Here is a 17,981-nt window from a genome sequence, read left to right on the forward strand (position 1 = left end):
TCTACAACCTCACCTCCTTCTCTCTTCAATCTCTTTACATTGAACCATTAGATTTCTGCTTAGGTGGTGCTCAAATGTCTGCGACGTAGAGAGCTTCGGAACTATCCAATTAGTTTCGGATTCTAAGCTGGTAAGTCCCTCTATGCAAGCTCTTCTCTGTCCTTGAACTAGCACATGCAATCTCTGTAGTTGCATGTGACTTGTGCTTTCATTTTCTTCAGTTTTTTCCACTTCATTTTAATTCTAAGAGTTGTTTTCTACAATCAATGTGGTGGTTTGTAGGGTTTGGTCGGGTCCTTGTTGTGTGAGGCACTGTTAGAGCATTCTAGTAGGCTGTATTGCTCAACTCCAAGATAAGGGGAGCTAGGTTTTCTTAAAGTTTATTATTATGAAGGTTTAAACCCTCCCTTGGTCCTCAAGTTTGTATGAAAATCTCAGTTCGGTCCTCATTTTTTCAACTGTCTCAATTGGGTCATATTTTTTGTAAAAATGAGCACATTGTACCATAACCGTTAAGTGGTGTGAGACGACGTTAAATTGATATGAGCTGGATTTTTTCATTTAGCGACGTGGCATTGTGCACTAAAATTGAATGTGTGTTGTGTTTTATCCAGGTAGCCTACGAAGCCCTAACATTTAAGGGCATCCCCTCTCATCCAAAGTATATTTTTGTGTTGGGGAAGGAGAGGAGGAACGTCTTTCATGTTTCGTCTTGGTGAAGCACGCCTGCTGTCTTACGTGTTGGGCAAGCACTGTGGTGTTGAGGTGGTGGTAAGGATGTCTCGTTCATCTTCCTCTTACAAGTGTTTGGGTTCAGCCATGCAACACAGAAGTGGCAGTGTGTGGAGGTATGATGCAAAACCAACATGCCTCTATGGTCAGAATGCAGTGTTTCGTATTGCGAGAACCCCTAAAAACAAGGGGAAAAAATTCTGAGGTTGCCCTAACTTCAAGGTGAGTTTGATATAACCATAAATCTATGTCTATTTATTTGGGTTTTGACGAAGGAGTGTGTGTTGTTGTTGAACAGGGTGGGAGTGGAGAATTGGTTGGTTGCAACTTCTTCAAGTGGTGCATTGTCGAAGGAAACGAAGGAAATGGGCTGAATGTAGAAGAAAGGACTAGTAGTGTAAGAAATGAAGAAGTGGGTGTGTGGAGCATGGAAGACAGTGTGTTGCAAACGGAAGAAACATATGGTGAAAAGATCAGACTGGGTTTTATAGAGAAAAGTTTAGTTAAGTTGGATAAGTGGTTGAAATTGTTAGTGGGGATGATCTTTGTCATATTTGTTTTGAATGTAATTGTATTAGCAATGTTGGTCAAAGTTGGTTGATGTTGTGTCATCTGTGATCAGACTTGAAACTTGGCTTATATGTAATGTGTGTTTTATTAATGAAGGTGATTTATTACAGTGATAATGTGTGTCATTTAATTTCATTTAATTATATTGTTACTTTAAGTGGAATAATCATAAAGCAAAATCATGACTAAGTGGAATAATGAGAAACATCATAAAGCAATGACCAATAAAGTTGATGAGTGATAACGAAATTGGGCAATAATCACTTTCTCATAACCACAAACATTGTCTTACATCATAACAGAAGCTGTTCAAAATGATAACAACATTGTCTTACATATCCAAAATACATCATAACAATACATCATAACAGACTTTGTTCAAATTGATAGAGCAAATAAGTTCAGTACAGACTGTGTTCAAAATACATCATAACAATACATCATATAAATAAGTTCAGTACATTAGATCATTGGTGAGTAATAGGAACATCTGTTGCTGGAGGTTGGGTGACTTGTACAGATTGGGCAGTAGGAACCTCTACTGTTGGAGGTCTTTGTGGACAACCTTTTCTGTTGTGTCCAAGTTCTTTGCAGATGGCACATCTTTTCCTCTGCCCACCCTTTCTTAATTCACTGTTATTCTTCTTCAACTCCCAATCCTCTAGTCTTCGTTTCTTCTTCGGTCTTCCTGGCATTGTCCTCTTCTTTGGTGGTAATATATCTGAATAGGGTGTAACATCCCACACATTTTGTCCATTGATAGGGTTAATTATTGTGTTTTAAACCAGTGCCCAATGTATTCTTCTGCATTTATATTCAAAAATTTCATTGCAGTGATGGCATGAGTACACGGAATGCCAGTAATTGTCTATTTTCTACATGTGCAGTCCATGTTGTCAACATTCACAACAAATTGCTGACCAAATTCTGAAAGATGTTTCACTTCAAATAATTTTTCTCTTGACCACCTGTATGTAATACACAATTCAAAACACAATTAGATGGATCACTATAAATGGAAACAAAGTTAACATGAATGGAAACACACATCATAAAAGTTACCTTGGTAACCAATATCTAGTTAACCAGGACTCCTTCTGAAATCTGTTAAAAACCTTGGGGCAGATTGAACCTTGATATGATGTGATCTTTGTCCTGTTGGCAGCCCATCTCTTCATTATGTAAACCCTTATGTCTTCTAACATGCTAATAATAGGCTTAGACCTACTATCAACTAGCACACTATTAAAGCCCTCACACATGTTGTTCACAAGAGTGTCACATTGTGATCTAGAAGTGAATCTAGATCTTGACCAAAACCTGGGATAAGTGAATATAACTAGTCAAGTATGTGTCATGGCAAGCCAATATGTAAATAATTATAAGACTTAATGCACTGGAAGACGTAATACATACCTAGGTGGGATGGCAAGCAGATATTTAAATGCGTCTAAATTGATGTCTTTAATATTCCTCATTTCAGCCTCCCATTGTTGTGGGTGTGTGGCTGTTGCTGCCCGCCACATGAGACGTTTAAGGTTTTTTCCAGGAAATTTTTTTCTGAAGTTTGAATATAAATGCCTAACACAAAATCTTTGTTCTACACCAGGTAGAAGATCTTGGATAGCTGGCAAAAGACCCTGACATATTCAAGATATTTTAATTAACATTTGTTTAATGAAGATATTCAGTTATATGTACAAGATATTGAACATTGACTCACCTTTTGTTGGTCTGAAATAAATGTGCATCCTGCACATACAGCTGCCCCACCAAGGTCCTCAATAAGGTGCTCCAAGAACCAAGTCCAGGAGTCTTTGTTTTCTACCTCAACAATAGTATATGCTATGGGCAACATTTGGTCGTTTCCATCTCTTCCCACTGCTGTTAGTAACTCCCCTCCATACTTGCTTTTGAGAAAGCATCCATCCAAGCCAATAATAGGTCTACAACAAATGAAGCTATCCTTGCATGCCTTCAAGCATGCATAAAATCTTTGGAATATGACCTCACCATTATTGTTATCAACTTTAATTTGTACTGTTGTACCTGGATTTGTTTTCAGCAGCTCATGACCATAATCGTGAAGTCTTCTGTATTGATCTTTGAATGATCCTTCAACCTTATCTTTTGCCATTGCTCTTGCCCTAAAAGCCATATTTCTTGAAATTCCTACATTCCATTTCCTAGTAACTTTGTCCCTAATGTCCATGACCTTCATTGTAGGATTTTCTCTCACAGTTTTCTCCATCCTTTCACTCAACCACTTTGAAGTCATCAACTTTACATTGAAATCTCTACTACAGTTGTGAACATCAAACACTTTTCTCAGTTGCCATGCACTGACATCAGTCTTAAAGGAACAATACGCATACCATTTACAATTTCCTCTTCCACCCAAGCACTTGACAGAAATCCTTTTCTTGTCATTCTTAATAAATTTTAAACTTCTCCCATTACTTAGTGCATAAGTTCTTATGGCATCTGTGAATTCATTTTTCTCAGCAAAATAGGTTCCTACTTCCCATTTATAACCCACCAATGTTTTAGGCATACTAAAAGTAGGAAACCTTATCTTAGTGGACCCATCATTGTCCTCACTATCTGATCCACTAATCAACTCCTCTGATAGCCACTCATTTTCAGACAACCCACAGACATCATGAATAAATTCATTATCTGTTGACCGTTCAGACTGAAGTAATGCACTGGAAGCTTGTTCTCCCACATTTCCTTTAGAAGTCTCAATGTCACAATGCACGCTGACATCAATTAGACTTCCTTCACTGACATCTACATCTTCGTCCTCAATCTCTGCCTCATGTACATCATCACCCTCACTGTCCTCTACATCATCATCCTCTCCTAAATCCTCTAGCTCAAAGTCATCTACATCATGTACCTCAGCTTCCTCTACATGATGGACCTCACCATCCTCAACCTCATGGACATCAACATCCTGACCATCACCCTCATGGGCATCACCCTCACCCTCAACCATTTTTGTACCAACATCACTATGCTCCTCACCATCACCCTCATACCCATCACCTTCACCCTCATGGGCATCACCCTGACTCTCAACCATTTTTGTTCGTACTGAAGTATGATCCTCACCATCACCCTCATACCCATCACGTTCACCCTCATGGACATCACCCTCACCCTCCACCATTTATGTTCGAACTTCAGTATGGACCTCACCATCACCCTCAATCTCATGGGCATCCCCCTCACCCTCCACCATTTCTGTTCCAAGTTCACCATCACCAACAACCTCAACCTCCTCCACTTGTGTTGCAACATGACCTTCATCATCAACTTGACCACCAACCCAATCAATCATTTCTATTATTTCTGGTTCCATCATATTATGAACCACATACAGATGAACTTCATCATTTAACCTAGCAATGTTCAACATGTGCATGGCACCCCTATCATCAGTTAATAATTCTAACCTATCTGGGTCCACAGACTGACCTCCTAAACCGTACCATAATTCTTTGATGTCCATATGACCTAATTCTTTGACTGAGGCTACTATGCCAAAATAGCTCCACAAGTCTGGATCACAAGACCATTATGCTCTCTCTCCTTCAAATTTTAACTTCCCATTATCATCACTGACAAAATTTCCACTATGGTGGACCACCACCTTAATACGTTCATCATCCATATGAACAAGTTGCTTTTATAACCTGTACATTATGGGGGTTAACAAATGTTTCGAATATTACAGTGCTACCACTACGGAAACAGTCACTCACTAACTAAACACTCACACCGACACAGGCAGGGGGACAAGGAACAAAGTAACTTCCCCACTACCGAAACACTCACACACAGGGGACCACTACAGCTGATAACCAATTCAAAAAAATAAAATTCGGGACCACAATGTCTAAACTACAATGTAACAATTCAACATGCAAAATGGGGACCACAAATCATTATAAAAATTGTTTCAGACCAAGACAAAAACCCAATTGTCGAAGACGCACATGTTTGTAAAACCAAAATCACAATTATGCGTTCAAACAGAAAACCAAAGACGAAACGAAATATCTTACCTTAGTCGCGTCAACTATCGGCTGGATTCTCTTCGTCTTCTTCAAGATTGGAGTTGTTCTTCGTCCTCGGCTTCGTCTTGCAACAACGAAATTAAATCCCCAATTCTCATTTCAAATCCCTAATTCTGATATACCTAAACTGAATAAAGGGTACTTATGCCACATAAGCACTATTTGTTTAATCCAAACAGTCCACGTAAGTCATCAACACACATCACCCCATTCTCTATGCTCCAGCTCATATCAATTTAACGCCGTCTCACACCACTTAACGGTTATGGTACAATGTGCTCATTTTTACAAAAAATATGACCCAATTGAGACAGTTGAAAAAACGAGGACCGAACTGAGATTTTCATACAAACTTGAGGACCAAGGGAGGGTTTAAACCTATTATGAAATATGCAAATGTGTTGATCTCTGTGTGACTATGTTGTTTGGGTTGAAATTGTGTTTTTGAGATTTGTCGTATGAACTGTATGCTGGAAAGTTGTGACTGGGGATTTGGTTGGACTGAGGTGATATTTGATATTGATATGTTTGATGTATGTATTCTGTTGGAGGGGTGATCAAGTGGAAGGTAAGGAAAGTATGCACTATTTTGAGTGAACTTCTAGTGTTTTGGGGTCACTTGAGGGGAAGTGAGGTAGTGATTTTGGGAAGTAGGGGTTTTGGGCACATTTGGGCTGTTGGGACATCTTAGGCAAGTCAATTGTGACTTGTTAGGATCATAAAACTGGACTAGAACATGTTAGAAGTGGTAAAATTGAAATTGGGTCCTTAAGTATAGAAATTGATGTTTTAAAAGATAAAACTTGATCTTAATCACTTTAGATTAGTAATGGGGAGGGTTAGGATCATCTAGGCAGGTGTAATTGAGCTTAATATACGAATTGGAGGTCTTAGAAGTTGGCCAAGAGGCCTAGAAATGTAAGGGTCGGTGTGAGTGTATGATTCTGCAGAATTCGCGTTCTGCAGATTATGTAGACTTGTTATGCGAGCTGTTTCGCACAGCGAGACCCTGTAGAGAGTGTTCACTGTTTGAGTCATTCGCTGTGCAAGTTGGTGCGCTGTGCGAATGACTAGAGGGTGCTGCTCTCTGTTTGTGGATTCGCTTGGCGAATCGTGTCGTTATGCGACTGGTGGTGGTTTGGAACCACTGCCCATTTAATTTGAAAGGCGAGTGGGGCATATAGCGAGAGCTTTAGGGGAGTTGGTCTCTGTTTAGGCTATCGCATAGCGACCTGGGTGCGTTATGCGAGAGGTTGAAAGTCAGATGCATGCTGCGAGTTAATTCGCATGGCAAATTAGGGGGTGCGCTGTGCGAGACCATCCTGTCTCGCCTTGCGATTAGGGTGCGCTGTGCGAACCCTTTTGAGTCCAGTTTTCTCTTTTGCTCTTGCTTTGGGTGAACCAAGTGTGTGGAATGATTGAAATGCATAACATGATGGTAGTAATGATATTGAACTGATAGTATGTGATGGTATGAAACATGTTTGGTGGTTGAATGTAACAAGTATGATTGATGGACGTAATTCCATGGATCTCTAAGAAGGTCACATGGTGGTGCCCTATAGTGTTGGACGTAATTCCATGATCTTCAAGGAGAAGATTCATGGTGGTGCCCTTAGTGTTTAGAATGATTCGCATGGTAGCTCAGTCTTGGGAGTTTTCCTGACGCTCCAATGGTATTTCATTCTCAAGTAGAGAGGATTGATCCATGTGGTGAGGAGTAGCAGGAGGTCCTAGTCTTGGGTGCTTCCAGTATGGCCCAAGGTGAGTGATAACGGACTAACCTCGTGAGTGTGGTAGGGTGAAACCCATTGGCAATGGCTTTGCAAAGCAGTAGAGGCCACCACGAGTGCATAACCCGCCATAGCTCGACAATCATTCTAAGTCTGGACGAGTCAAGTTTAAGTGCAACAAGTCATGTGTGTGTAGTGTAGTGTGTCTGTCTTTATTTGCATATTGTGTGGATGTTATAACATGATTTTTATATCTAGCTCACCCTTGCTTGTGTGTTTGTGTTTTGCTTGGGTATGCTTTTCTTTTGCAATGATCATCCACTTGGATGTGAGTAGAGGCGGATGAGGTGCCTTTGGAGCAGATTTTGGAAAAAGATGATGTTGCTGCTTAGTCTCCTTAGGATTCTCTTAGTTATTTCTATTATTTTGAAATACTCTAACATATTAAGTTTTAAATTATGACTCAATTTGGGTTGACTGTAAGCTTAACAACTTTATTTACAGTCTACTCTCATTGTTCTCTTATATTAAAATGTGAACTTACTATATGCTTCTATATAATGGGATGTTACATTTATAATTTTATAAATTTTAATTTTATAGTTTATAATTTCACAGTATTATCATCTTCTTAATTTTTTAATTTTATAAGTTTAAAATTTTACAATTTTATGATATTATAATTTTATAACTCTTATAATTTTATATTTTATAATATTATAATCTTTTAATTTTACAATTTTATAATTTTTTATTTTATAATTTTTTATTTTCATAATTTTTTAATTATATAATACAAAATTTTATAATTTTTCTTATAATTTATAATTTTATGCATTTATAATTTTTGTAATTTTATAAAGTTGTTTCTTATAATTTTATAATTTCATAACTATAATTTAATAATTTTATAATTATCTGATTTTATAATTTTATATTTATCTAATTTTTTAGTTTTTATTTTTATATTTTATACTTTTATAATTTCGTATTTCTATAATTTTAGAACTTTATAATTTTATAAACTTTATTATTTGTTAACTTTATATTTTACAACATAATTTATATTCTTTAAATTTCATAATTTTATAATAATTTTATAATTTTAATTAATTCCGAAAGCAACTTTTGTTAAGTAGAACGAATTCTTGTCATTTGAAACAAAAATATATATAAAATGATATTTAAAGAGATGATAAAACCTAATAATTGTTAACAAAAAAAATCAAGAAACAAAATTTCATTAATTTTTTTTAAAATTTTAGAAATTAATAGACTACAAAATTTTAATAAAAATTCTGTTAATTTCAAATTTATTAGAAATTTAAGTAAAAAATTTCAAATTTAATAGGACCCAAAATTTAATTAAACTATAAAATAATTAGAAGTGAGGTTTCTGCATATCAAATAGTAGAACACAGCAGAAACCATATTTTAATTAAATCTTGAGGAAATGAATTTACAAGTGGGATTTAATGGTTGAAGAATTGATGTACAGATTTAATTAAATATATGGGGCCATCTTTAATTTCTTCTGTACCAACCCTTTTCAAAAGTCATTCAACACAATCATATCTAGAACTTATATGATGTGTAAACTTCATTTGCCAGCAAAACTTGGTTACCTATGAACAATTTCAGTGAAAAATTATTATTTGATATCTACTTTTTGTTAATAATAAAATCTTATATTTAATAATAAAAATAAATATAAATAAAATCTTAAGATAAAATAATAAGATTTATAATTGTTAAATACTAGTATAAAAATTATAGTTGTAAATTATCATGGTCTTTTTCTAATAATGAACATTTTCTATATTCTACCGATATAATATTTTAATAGTATATAATTATTAGATATCACATATAAAAAATGAAAACAATAGATAATTCAAAAAATATGTAAATAAAGATTTTTACAGTTATATAATACATAATTATAATATAATATATATATATATATATATATATATATATATATATATACTCTTTAGAATAATATATTTTTAAAGATTGATATAGATAGGAAACTAAACTTACTTCTAAATTTCAACATGACTCTCGTTCTATATTGAATTCATCAGAGTATCTTTATTTGTTTACACGGTCAAAGTGATTATCACAAACAAGAATAAATAAACAGATAAAAACAAAGAGAAAATGGTAGTTTTCATAAATAAACATAAAATTAAACATCATACAACACTCATTCATAAAAAAAACATTATCACATGTAATGCCTCCTTATAAACTCCACGATCCGAATAAAACATTGATTTAAAATCTTGGGGGATAGTGCGCTTATGGTAAACATTATCACATCTAGCTCCTATCATTATATACTTCACCCTTCTCTACCTATGATTTGATGGTTATTAGAGTGTCAGGATGACATCTTACGTCTAACTTCCACATTAATGCGTACACTAATGAAATGTCACCATAAAATCTCCTCATGAGATCCATGAAATTATGCCAAATACATATACCATGCACTTAACAAATAATGAACTTATGATCATCACATATCATACATGAATAAACGCCATACATACTCACAATCATGTTATTATCCCATGAAGCATCACAATTTCCGTAATAAACATACATATAACTCATGGTAAGCTACTTCAAACAATAAAAGGATTAGAGAAATCATAAAACACCACATTGACACTCAACGCAAAACCCTTGGAATATGGAGCACTTAATGCCAAAGCTCTCGTAATTTTTCTCGCTTAGTGAGGACAACCTGTCGCTTAGTGAATCAAGATGAAAGAGGTTCCAAACTTACAGTAGAAATTGGCACTTAATGGTACCAGGCCACTGCTTAGTGCTAGATGATTCACATTTTTGCTCACTCAACGATATGAAGTGAAAATGCTTCCAAACCATCGCAACCAATCTTGCGCTCAATGCCAAATTAGAAGCCAACAACTTCAATTTTGTGATTTGGCAAACCAGGGACCTATTCAGACAATCAAATTAGTATTCTTGACTCAGTGCTTGAATCAACAACATGTTTTAGTGTCAGAAAAATATCAATTTGCTCAAATAGTCATATCTTCAATCCCTCAACTCAACATCAATTGAAACAAAATCAAACATTATACAACCATCAAGCACAATAGAAACTCAACATGTTCAAACCCCAAATTTCATCAATCTAACGAATATCATGCAAGTTCATATTATCAACATACCAAAAACTTAAAACAAGGTAATTTAGCGTTCATTACCTTACAAATAACAAAACAACTTTAGAAGTTCTAAAACCGTTCCAACAATTCAAAAAACTTTTTATGCTCATACAAACCACAAAAACATGATCATGGCATATAGTTAGGACCACTTATCAACAAAAAGTCTTATAGAAGACTCAAACGTCACATGCAACTACAAAAAACTCGCATGCAAAAGAAGAACGAAACAGACTAGAGAAAGAAGCATAAATAAACATATTCTATCTAAGAAATTGATCAAATAGAGTTGAAGATCTTGTCTCAAGGATCACTCAGTCAGTCTATGACCTTCAAATAGAATGATAACCTAGAAAAAAGTTAGAAAACTCTAAAAAAATATTTTTTAGAGAGATTGTGTTTTAAAATAATAAAATTCATTCATAACAAAATTATTTCTATTAAAATATTTTAATATTAAAATAATTAAGTTTCAATATTTTTAAACCACTATCATTTTTAAAATGTAAATTTCTAGATATTTAACTTAGTTGTTTGATAAGATTTATTTCCTTTTTTATTTCAAACTAGTAATTAAGAAATTTATCACGTATTAAAATTAAGATGCATGTGTACATTAAGATAAAGAGTAATAAAAAAAGACCGTTAATTTTTTACTGGTTAACCTTTGATTGAAACACTAATACTTGAATACTATGTGGTAACTTTGGAGAATCTAATACTAACATCTTTGTTATGTTTGTCGCTAAGCGAAAAAATACAATTAACGGGATGACACAATACGAAGCTAAAAGTTACACTGCTCTCTAATATTTACAACCTACTGTTATAGCAATAAAGAAAACGTAAACATTAACTTTGATATTTTTCATTGATTATTGATAAGTTGCTTCCTATCATTACACCTCAAAAGCACTTTTTAGTTCATCATGCAAATTATTTTTTATAACTCACTTTCAAAATACCATTCTCAAATAAAAGTCAATTTTTTAAATCCAATTCTTTGAAAAATATTTTTATAAAAATCTTATATTCTGCTCGGTATAAAACAGAAAAATATGGTAGATGAAAACACAAAACGTGAATAAAAATGAAAAATAAAGTATAAGTTAAAAGGGGTTAACTGAAAAGAGGGTAAAATATAAATAGAGATAGAAAGATAAGTATAAATATATAAAAAATAATAGGATAAAACTTAAATACAATAACTACGGTTAATGGTATTTAAAATTTTACTTTGATAATTTAAATTTTCTTAAATGCATTGCATATTATTAAAATACAGCTCGATATATATAGAAAAACTTGCATGTTACGTTTCTCCACAACAATATGATTAGTGTCATTATTATTTTCTTTCACCCAACGGACCATCAGTATATATAACTTCACTGCAATATTTTGTCAATCATAATAACTTGGAGATAAAAGGATCTTATTATTCTTTTGACTCTTTTATTTTCACTTTCCAAGAATTTCTATTTAAACATTAAATTTATTAACGGTTTTATAAGCATAGATATAGCAGGAGCACAAACAAGAACAACCATTCCTTGACATCTTTCTGTCATGTTTGTTCTGACACACAACCAGTAAGAGTGTTCTCACTATTATAGTACAAGTAAGAAATCCACCACCCATTACCCCACTAATGTCTAGCTTTCTTGTGTATAACATTCATGTCCACGTTCCAAAAGCAATAGCTGAAAAATATAATTTCTTAAAGCATTTAAATCATTATTTGACATGATAGAAAGAAGCTTCATTGTTAATGACAGTTACGTTTTACAATGCCTGATAATTACTAGTTAGTTTCTCAAACACAGACTAACTAGTATCTCAAGTTCTTCATAATTCATTGCTCTATCATCATTTCATACATCAAATTGCTTTGATCGTGGAGGCTACTTCTGGAAGAGATTTGTGGCACAGTTCACATACAGAAGTAGCCAGATCTCAGTTTTAACCCAATGTAACATTACCATACCATGCACTACAGGGGTAGCATGAAACAACCTTAACTTTATCCTCACGTTTGTGGAGACAACCATGACGTGAGCTGATAATAACTATTGAATTTTATAAAGACAACATTAAGTTCTTCAAAGTAGACATGACATAAAGAACGATATTTAACATACATTAACTAAAGCACCTATCATAACCTTGACAGACATAATCCTAATATCATTTAGGAGTTGAATAACGAGAATTCTCATCAGTTTCAGTTCTTGTGCCATTGGGTGTTGAGCAAGCCGTAGGTGAGACAAGACCACCTGGTAACCTGTACGAGGAAGGTGAAGGAGGAAGTTTTGGAGAAAGGTTAAGCATTTCCAGGGCCTGCAGTCTAAGCTCTACAGGGTAGTCAGCAACACACCCAATTCTTGGTCCAGCCCCAGTTGACCATTTACGTGAAAGTTGATGCCCCAATTGGTAGGATTTTGCCTTCTTGGAATTGATTCTTTGCAATATTGCTTTCTTGGGCACCTCAGCTCTTGGACTCTGAAGACCACCTGAGAGAGTCCTTTTATAACTACCAACAGATAAAGGTTGAGGGTCTACTACATTGCTTGAAGATGAGGTGTTCTCAGCTTTCTCAGAAATTCCAGGCTCTGGTATATTACCATGGTTAGAATCTTCAACTACTGTCTCCATTTCACTAACCTTTCCATCCTCGTAAGCATCGCCATCATCTTTTGGATTGCGAATCTGAAACAATGCATCATGATTGTTCAATGAAAAATGCAGGTGATTATCTACATGAAGAAACAGCTTTTGGCGTAAACAAACATTTAGCTTCACAAGAATGGCCTGCTATAAATAAATTACCTCAACTTCATCAATATTGACACCATTTTCTTTGAGATATGATATGAAGGAGTTGAGCGCCTCATCTGTTGGCCGATAGTGTCCACTATATGCAGAGATGGACTAAAAGGCCAAAAGCATAGAGAATCAGTCATTTGTCATTTTTCAATGCATAGATATAGCAATTAGTAAATGAGTCTATCAGTGAGATTCTATGTGCATAGCCAAATTTCTACCAAAAGAAAAAAAGATGACAACAGCACACTACAATATTATAAGAGATTCCAATAGGACAAAGACCTAAATTAATCATGCAACCTATGAAATTAAGTATACCTTAAGAACACCATGCTCAGCCTCTAGCCTTCCAGCAGCCAAGGTAGCTCCACCAGCTAGAAAAGAAGAATGGTGGAATAATCCCTTCTTTTTCTGAGAGGTTATTACAAAGTATCAAGATGACTGGAAAGAAATGGCAGAGTTGCCTGTATAAAAATGAGAAACAGAAAATTGGAAACAATTACTGAGTTTGAATTGTTACCTTGCCAGCATAAAGTTTCTTTGAGGTGCTCATTACGAATATCCACTTGGCATCCTTAGAATCTTCTTTTGTGTGCAGAAAATCCCCAGATTGCCTGTGGATAATTTTCCCCTCGCAGACAGTGTATTCATAGTGCTCTCTCTCTTGCTGTTACAGAAAATTATTGAGAAGGATCAACTAGTCGAAAAGCAGGAAAAAAAGGCAACAACTTTTTGAATAATACAGTACAAATTACAAAGCAAATAGTCAATCAAGTCAACGACAACTTAAATTAACAAAAGAAAAAAAAAGGTGATAAATCCAACAAGTAGGTGCACATACAGGTCCAAGATACTTTATGCATTGCTTTCGGAGTTTCGATCTCGAGCACTGTTCAAGATCAAGATTTTTTCCATTTCCCAAATCCAACCTGCAGAATGAGACAAATTAAAAAGTTTCAGTGAAAAACCACAACTTTAACCTTCATCGTTCCACTTAACATTTCACTCCACGTGACAAGCTTCCCTTAGTCAAAACAAGAAATGGGAAACAAAAATCAAAATTCCCCATTTCATCTAACCAATGAAATTGGGCTCCTAAACAATCCCCTTTTTTCATGGAAAGTATGGAAGGATTTTTAGATGCTTAAGTGTAAAGCAAAACATATTCCCCTGTATTCACAATGAAACCATCCAACATCAACAGCATATTGTCAATCAGACACGACCAAGCCCAATGAATGAATCAATAAATGCTTTCTTTATAGAAAATTAGTCTCACCAAAAAAAGAATGGCTGGCCAGAATCCGTTTTGCACCATTCTTCATAGTAATAATGCAAGTTATGCCCATAGCGGTGGCGTGGATCAATCTACAGTTCAAGCCATAACACCAAATGAATGATGACTTTGAAATATTGAGAAGTAATAAATCACATCCGAAACATAAAAGCTACTATGATTACTACTACTAGCTTCTTCTCATTAAACGTGAAAAACCAAGACGTGGAACCAAACACGCTACAACAGAGATAACGATGACTTGGCCATATATAACAAAATACAAATAAATTAAATAATGCCAATGTGAGGTGTTAGGAAATGCATGCTCACAGCTTCAATCCAATGTTGAAAAGCCAATTTTTGTGCTTTGGCGTCCAAGAACAAGCCCTTTCCCACCTGCGAAAAACAGCTGACTTCAGAATCAAACATAATCTTAGTATCAAACGGAACAAAAGGCAAAATAGCTTCCAACAAAACGTACAAGTACTCGTATAGTATCCGTATTACACATATAAATCTATTAAAGAATATAGAGAGAGACCTTGGAAGCGTTAAGTTTCACCCTATTCCACCGTGATGCAGCACTCTCGGGCAAATTGAAAAACGAAATGGTGCTGTGGTTTAACCTCGCGAAATCAATCACTTGCCACCTTCAAATTTTCAAACCCCACCTTCTCAAACTCAGACCCAATAAAATTTTAAAGAAAAAAGAAATGTCCTAAAAAAAGAATATAAATTATATATATATATATATATATATATATATATATATATATATATATATATATATATATAGAGAGAGAGAGAGAGAGAGAGAGAGAGAGGGGGGGGGGGGGGGGGGGGCATGCAGAGAAGACGCACCAGAGCTCCTCGGCGACGACGGCGGAATCAGCCAACCTCCGGCGTGTGCGGTAACTCCGGTAGACCTTTTGCACCTTGAGGGCAGCAGTAGTCTGGGGGCAGGCGCGTCCCGGCGCGTGAGGCCCCGATGAGCCGTGGGTGGGTGAAGGTTGTGACAGGTCTTGAGGGGAGAGTGGGAATGTTGGGGTCGGGTATTCGGAGCTCCGAAATTGAGGATGATGAATGTCGTAAGGGAATGATGCGTTGGGGTTGGGGTTGACATCGAAGGTGGAGTGAGCGTGGGTGTGAGTTTGAACCTCCATTGAGACAAAGAACACGAAAACACTAACAGTAATATGCAGAATCAATGGAGTTCTTAGGATGTTCTCTGAATCAGAGAGAGAAAGAAGGGTTTGTTTCTCAACAGAGTTTGATCGTTCGAGTAAAACGATGTCGGAGAGTGAGTGAAGAGGAGGGAGTTAAGAAGCACGCATTACAACGTTGGAATTAGCGAGTGGATAGTGGTGGTTAAATATGAAGTTGGGAAGAACACAGGGTGTCCCTTTCTTTATTATTTTTCCTTTCTTGTTGCCTCCCCACGCGCTTCCCCTGTCGCGTGGTCTTCCTTCGACCCACAGAGAAATTTTGACGTGTTAATATTGAGTCAGTCAATGGAAGGGGATTTTGGAACTGGACAACGCAAGACATTTTAAAATCGATATATTTCTTATAAGAAATATATTGTGTTACATATGCAACATCATTAATTTATTATGACAAAGCTGATGGAGTAGAACTTTATTAAGATTTAATTTTATTTAATTCAATTAATGAATTGCTTAAATTGTCTTCATAATTCTGTTACATTTTGGAAATTAATGAATTGCTTAAATTTTATGGCTTTTTTTTGCATAGTATTTGTATATTTAAATATATAATGTAATAATAAGAAATTATAAATACTTCGAATAATAGATTACACGATAAATATCTAGTAAAAAAATATTATATACTAAATAATAAATGTTGTGAAATAGTTACGTGTATGAATGAAGCTTATCTTGAAATTTGTGTACATAAAAGAGTATATGTTAGAAAATCAAATTTTGTAAATGAATATAAAAAATATACTGTATTTAGAATGAATTATTATAAAATGAAATTAGAGAGATCATTCTTCTCATGTTCTGTTAGAAGTAAAAGAAAAGTTCATTTTCCAATAAAAAATGTTTTTTTTCTTCAATTTAAATTTCAAACCTTTTCCTTCTCCATAATTTTTCTTCTTTTCAGCCGCCAGACATAGGATTTATGTTTTACTCCTGACAAACAGGCTAACTTTGCTCAAAAAATCATTTTTAAAAATTATATACTTATTTTATTTTATAAAAAATTTTGATACAATATGCTACTTGTCAAATTTAATATCCAAAAAAAGTTACTAAAGTTGGCATAAAAATTTAAAAATTGATGTGACTTGACTTTACGACAATGCGTTTTGTAAATAGATTAATTTACATAATCAAACTTAAAATATTAACATTAAGTATCATACTGTATAAACCTATACCCCGAGTGTTATTTCATAAAAAATCGTTTTTACTAATTCAATCCTCGTTTTGAGAATTTTCAATGTTAAATTAAGTGCGTAGAAGTTTATATAATTAAGGAACTAATTAATAGTTCGTTATATCACTTTGTTGTAATATATAATATATTATTAAAAATATAAGCAAATTTTTATTGCCGGAGGACATGCAAATATATTTTTTAATTATTTAAAGTTATATATACATGAGCATTAAGATAATTATTTTATTAATTGTATCTCATTCTTTAAGGGAGAGGTGTTTCTAAAAGGTGTATTATTAATAATTATGTTAAATATATAATTAGCAAAGTGGTTTTGCTTTTGTAGTTTTCTTCCACATGGTTTTACTGCTGAAAAATATGCAACTTGTGTTTGATAGGATTCAAAGCTGGCACACAAATGGACCTTCGAGGAAAGTCCACTGGTAGGTAAGAATTAAGATTATTTTCTGTGATCAAATTGAGGAAAAACAGAACCTCCTACACTATTATTGTGGAAGATTTATTTTATTGCATTGTTGAGTTTTATCCTCTATCTTTTTCATCTAATGTATAGTCTAATAAAAATATTTACTTGGTTTGTCTCGTAGAGATGTTCTAGTGAGGGAGATGGTACTGTGTTATTTAATTAATATTGCATGTAACCTAAACTATTAGTGTTGGCTAATGAGGGTTACTGTTGGTCACGTTTTATGCTATTTAACTCTATTTAGCAATAGTATAGGACTTTTTAACTCTATTCAATGTATGTGAGTAATTTGTTGTTAATATTTTTTAAATTTGTCTTTTCTTATTTCAGAGTGTGCTTTATTCCTTTTGTAATTATTGGTTTTGTTTCTGAATGTGTCGTCAAGAAGAATATTTATTAAGAATCATATTTATTTCCCTTATTTTATTTGTTTAATGTTTAACAAATTTTTTTAGCTTCTTTATGTTTAACAAATTGGTATATATTAAAGATTTGGCTGCGATTCATTTTACATTGACAGGTGGTTGATTCCAAGTTAAGATTAATCATTTTTGTTTGTTTTGTGTGTCATAAAAAAATCTTCAACAATATATTCAAGAAGATGATCATACAACAAATTGACAAGTTTATGAAAATTAATGGTTTCAATATGTAACA

The 17,981-nt window shown here is 34.2% G+C and overlaps 2 protein-coding genes across 2 annotated transcripts; both read right to left on the bottom strand.

Annotated features, from left to right (window-relative positions):
* Window positions 1-1,806: 1,806 nt before the first annotated feature.
* Window positions 1,807-4,477, bottom strand: LOC108324503 (uncharacterized). Its single transcript, XM_052874568.1, has 4 exons — window positions 3,026-4,477; window positions 2,719-2,942; window positions 2,365-2,622; window positions 1,807-2,023 (listed from the first exon to the last, which is right to left on the bottom strand). Exons 1-4 carry the CDS (start codon window positions 4,475-4,477, stop codon window positions 1,939-1,941), a joined length of 2,019 nt encoding a protein of 672 aa, XP_052730528.1. The 3' UTR covers window positions 1,807-1,938.
* Window positions 4,478-12,070: 7,593 nt separating this feature from the next.
* Window positions 12,071-15,807, bottom strand: LOC108324044 (IQ domain-containing protein IQM3-like). Its single transcript, XM_052875455.1, has 9 exons — window positions 15,290-15,807; window positions 14,970-15,078; window positions 14,759-14,824; window positions 14,429-14,517; window positions 13,991-14,078; window positions 13,670-13,816; window positions 13,468-13,560; window positions 13,153-13,254; window positions 12,071-13,032 (listed from the first exon to the last, which is right to left on the bottom strand). Exons 1-9 carry the CDS (start codon window positions 15,589-15,591, stop codon window positions 12,511-12,513), a joined length of 1,518 nt encoding a protein of 505 aa, XP_052731415.1. The 5' UTR covers window positions 15,592-15,807; the 3' UTR covers window positions 12,071-12,510.
* Between the last annotated feature and the right edge of the window lie 2,174 nt (window positions 15,808-17,981).

The sequence above is a fragment of the Vigna angularis genome, chromosome 3 (genome assembly GCF_016808095.1).
Source record: "Vigna angularis cultivar LongXiaoDou No.4 chromosome 3, ASM1680809v1, whole genome shotgun sequence".
Classification (NCBI taxonomy): domain Eukaryota; kingdom Viridiplantae; phylum Streptophyta; class Magnoliopsida; order Fabales; family Fabaceae; genus Vigna; species Vigna angularis.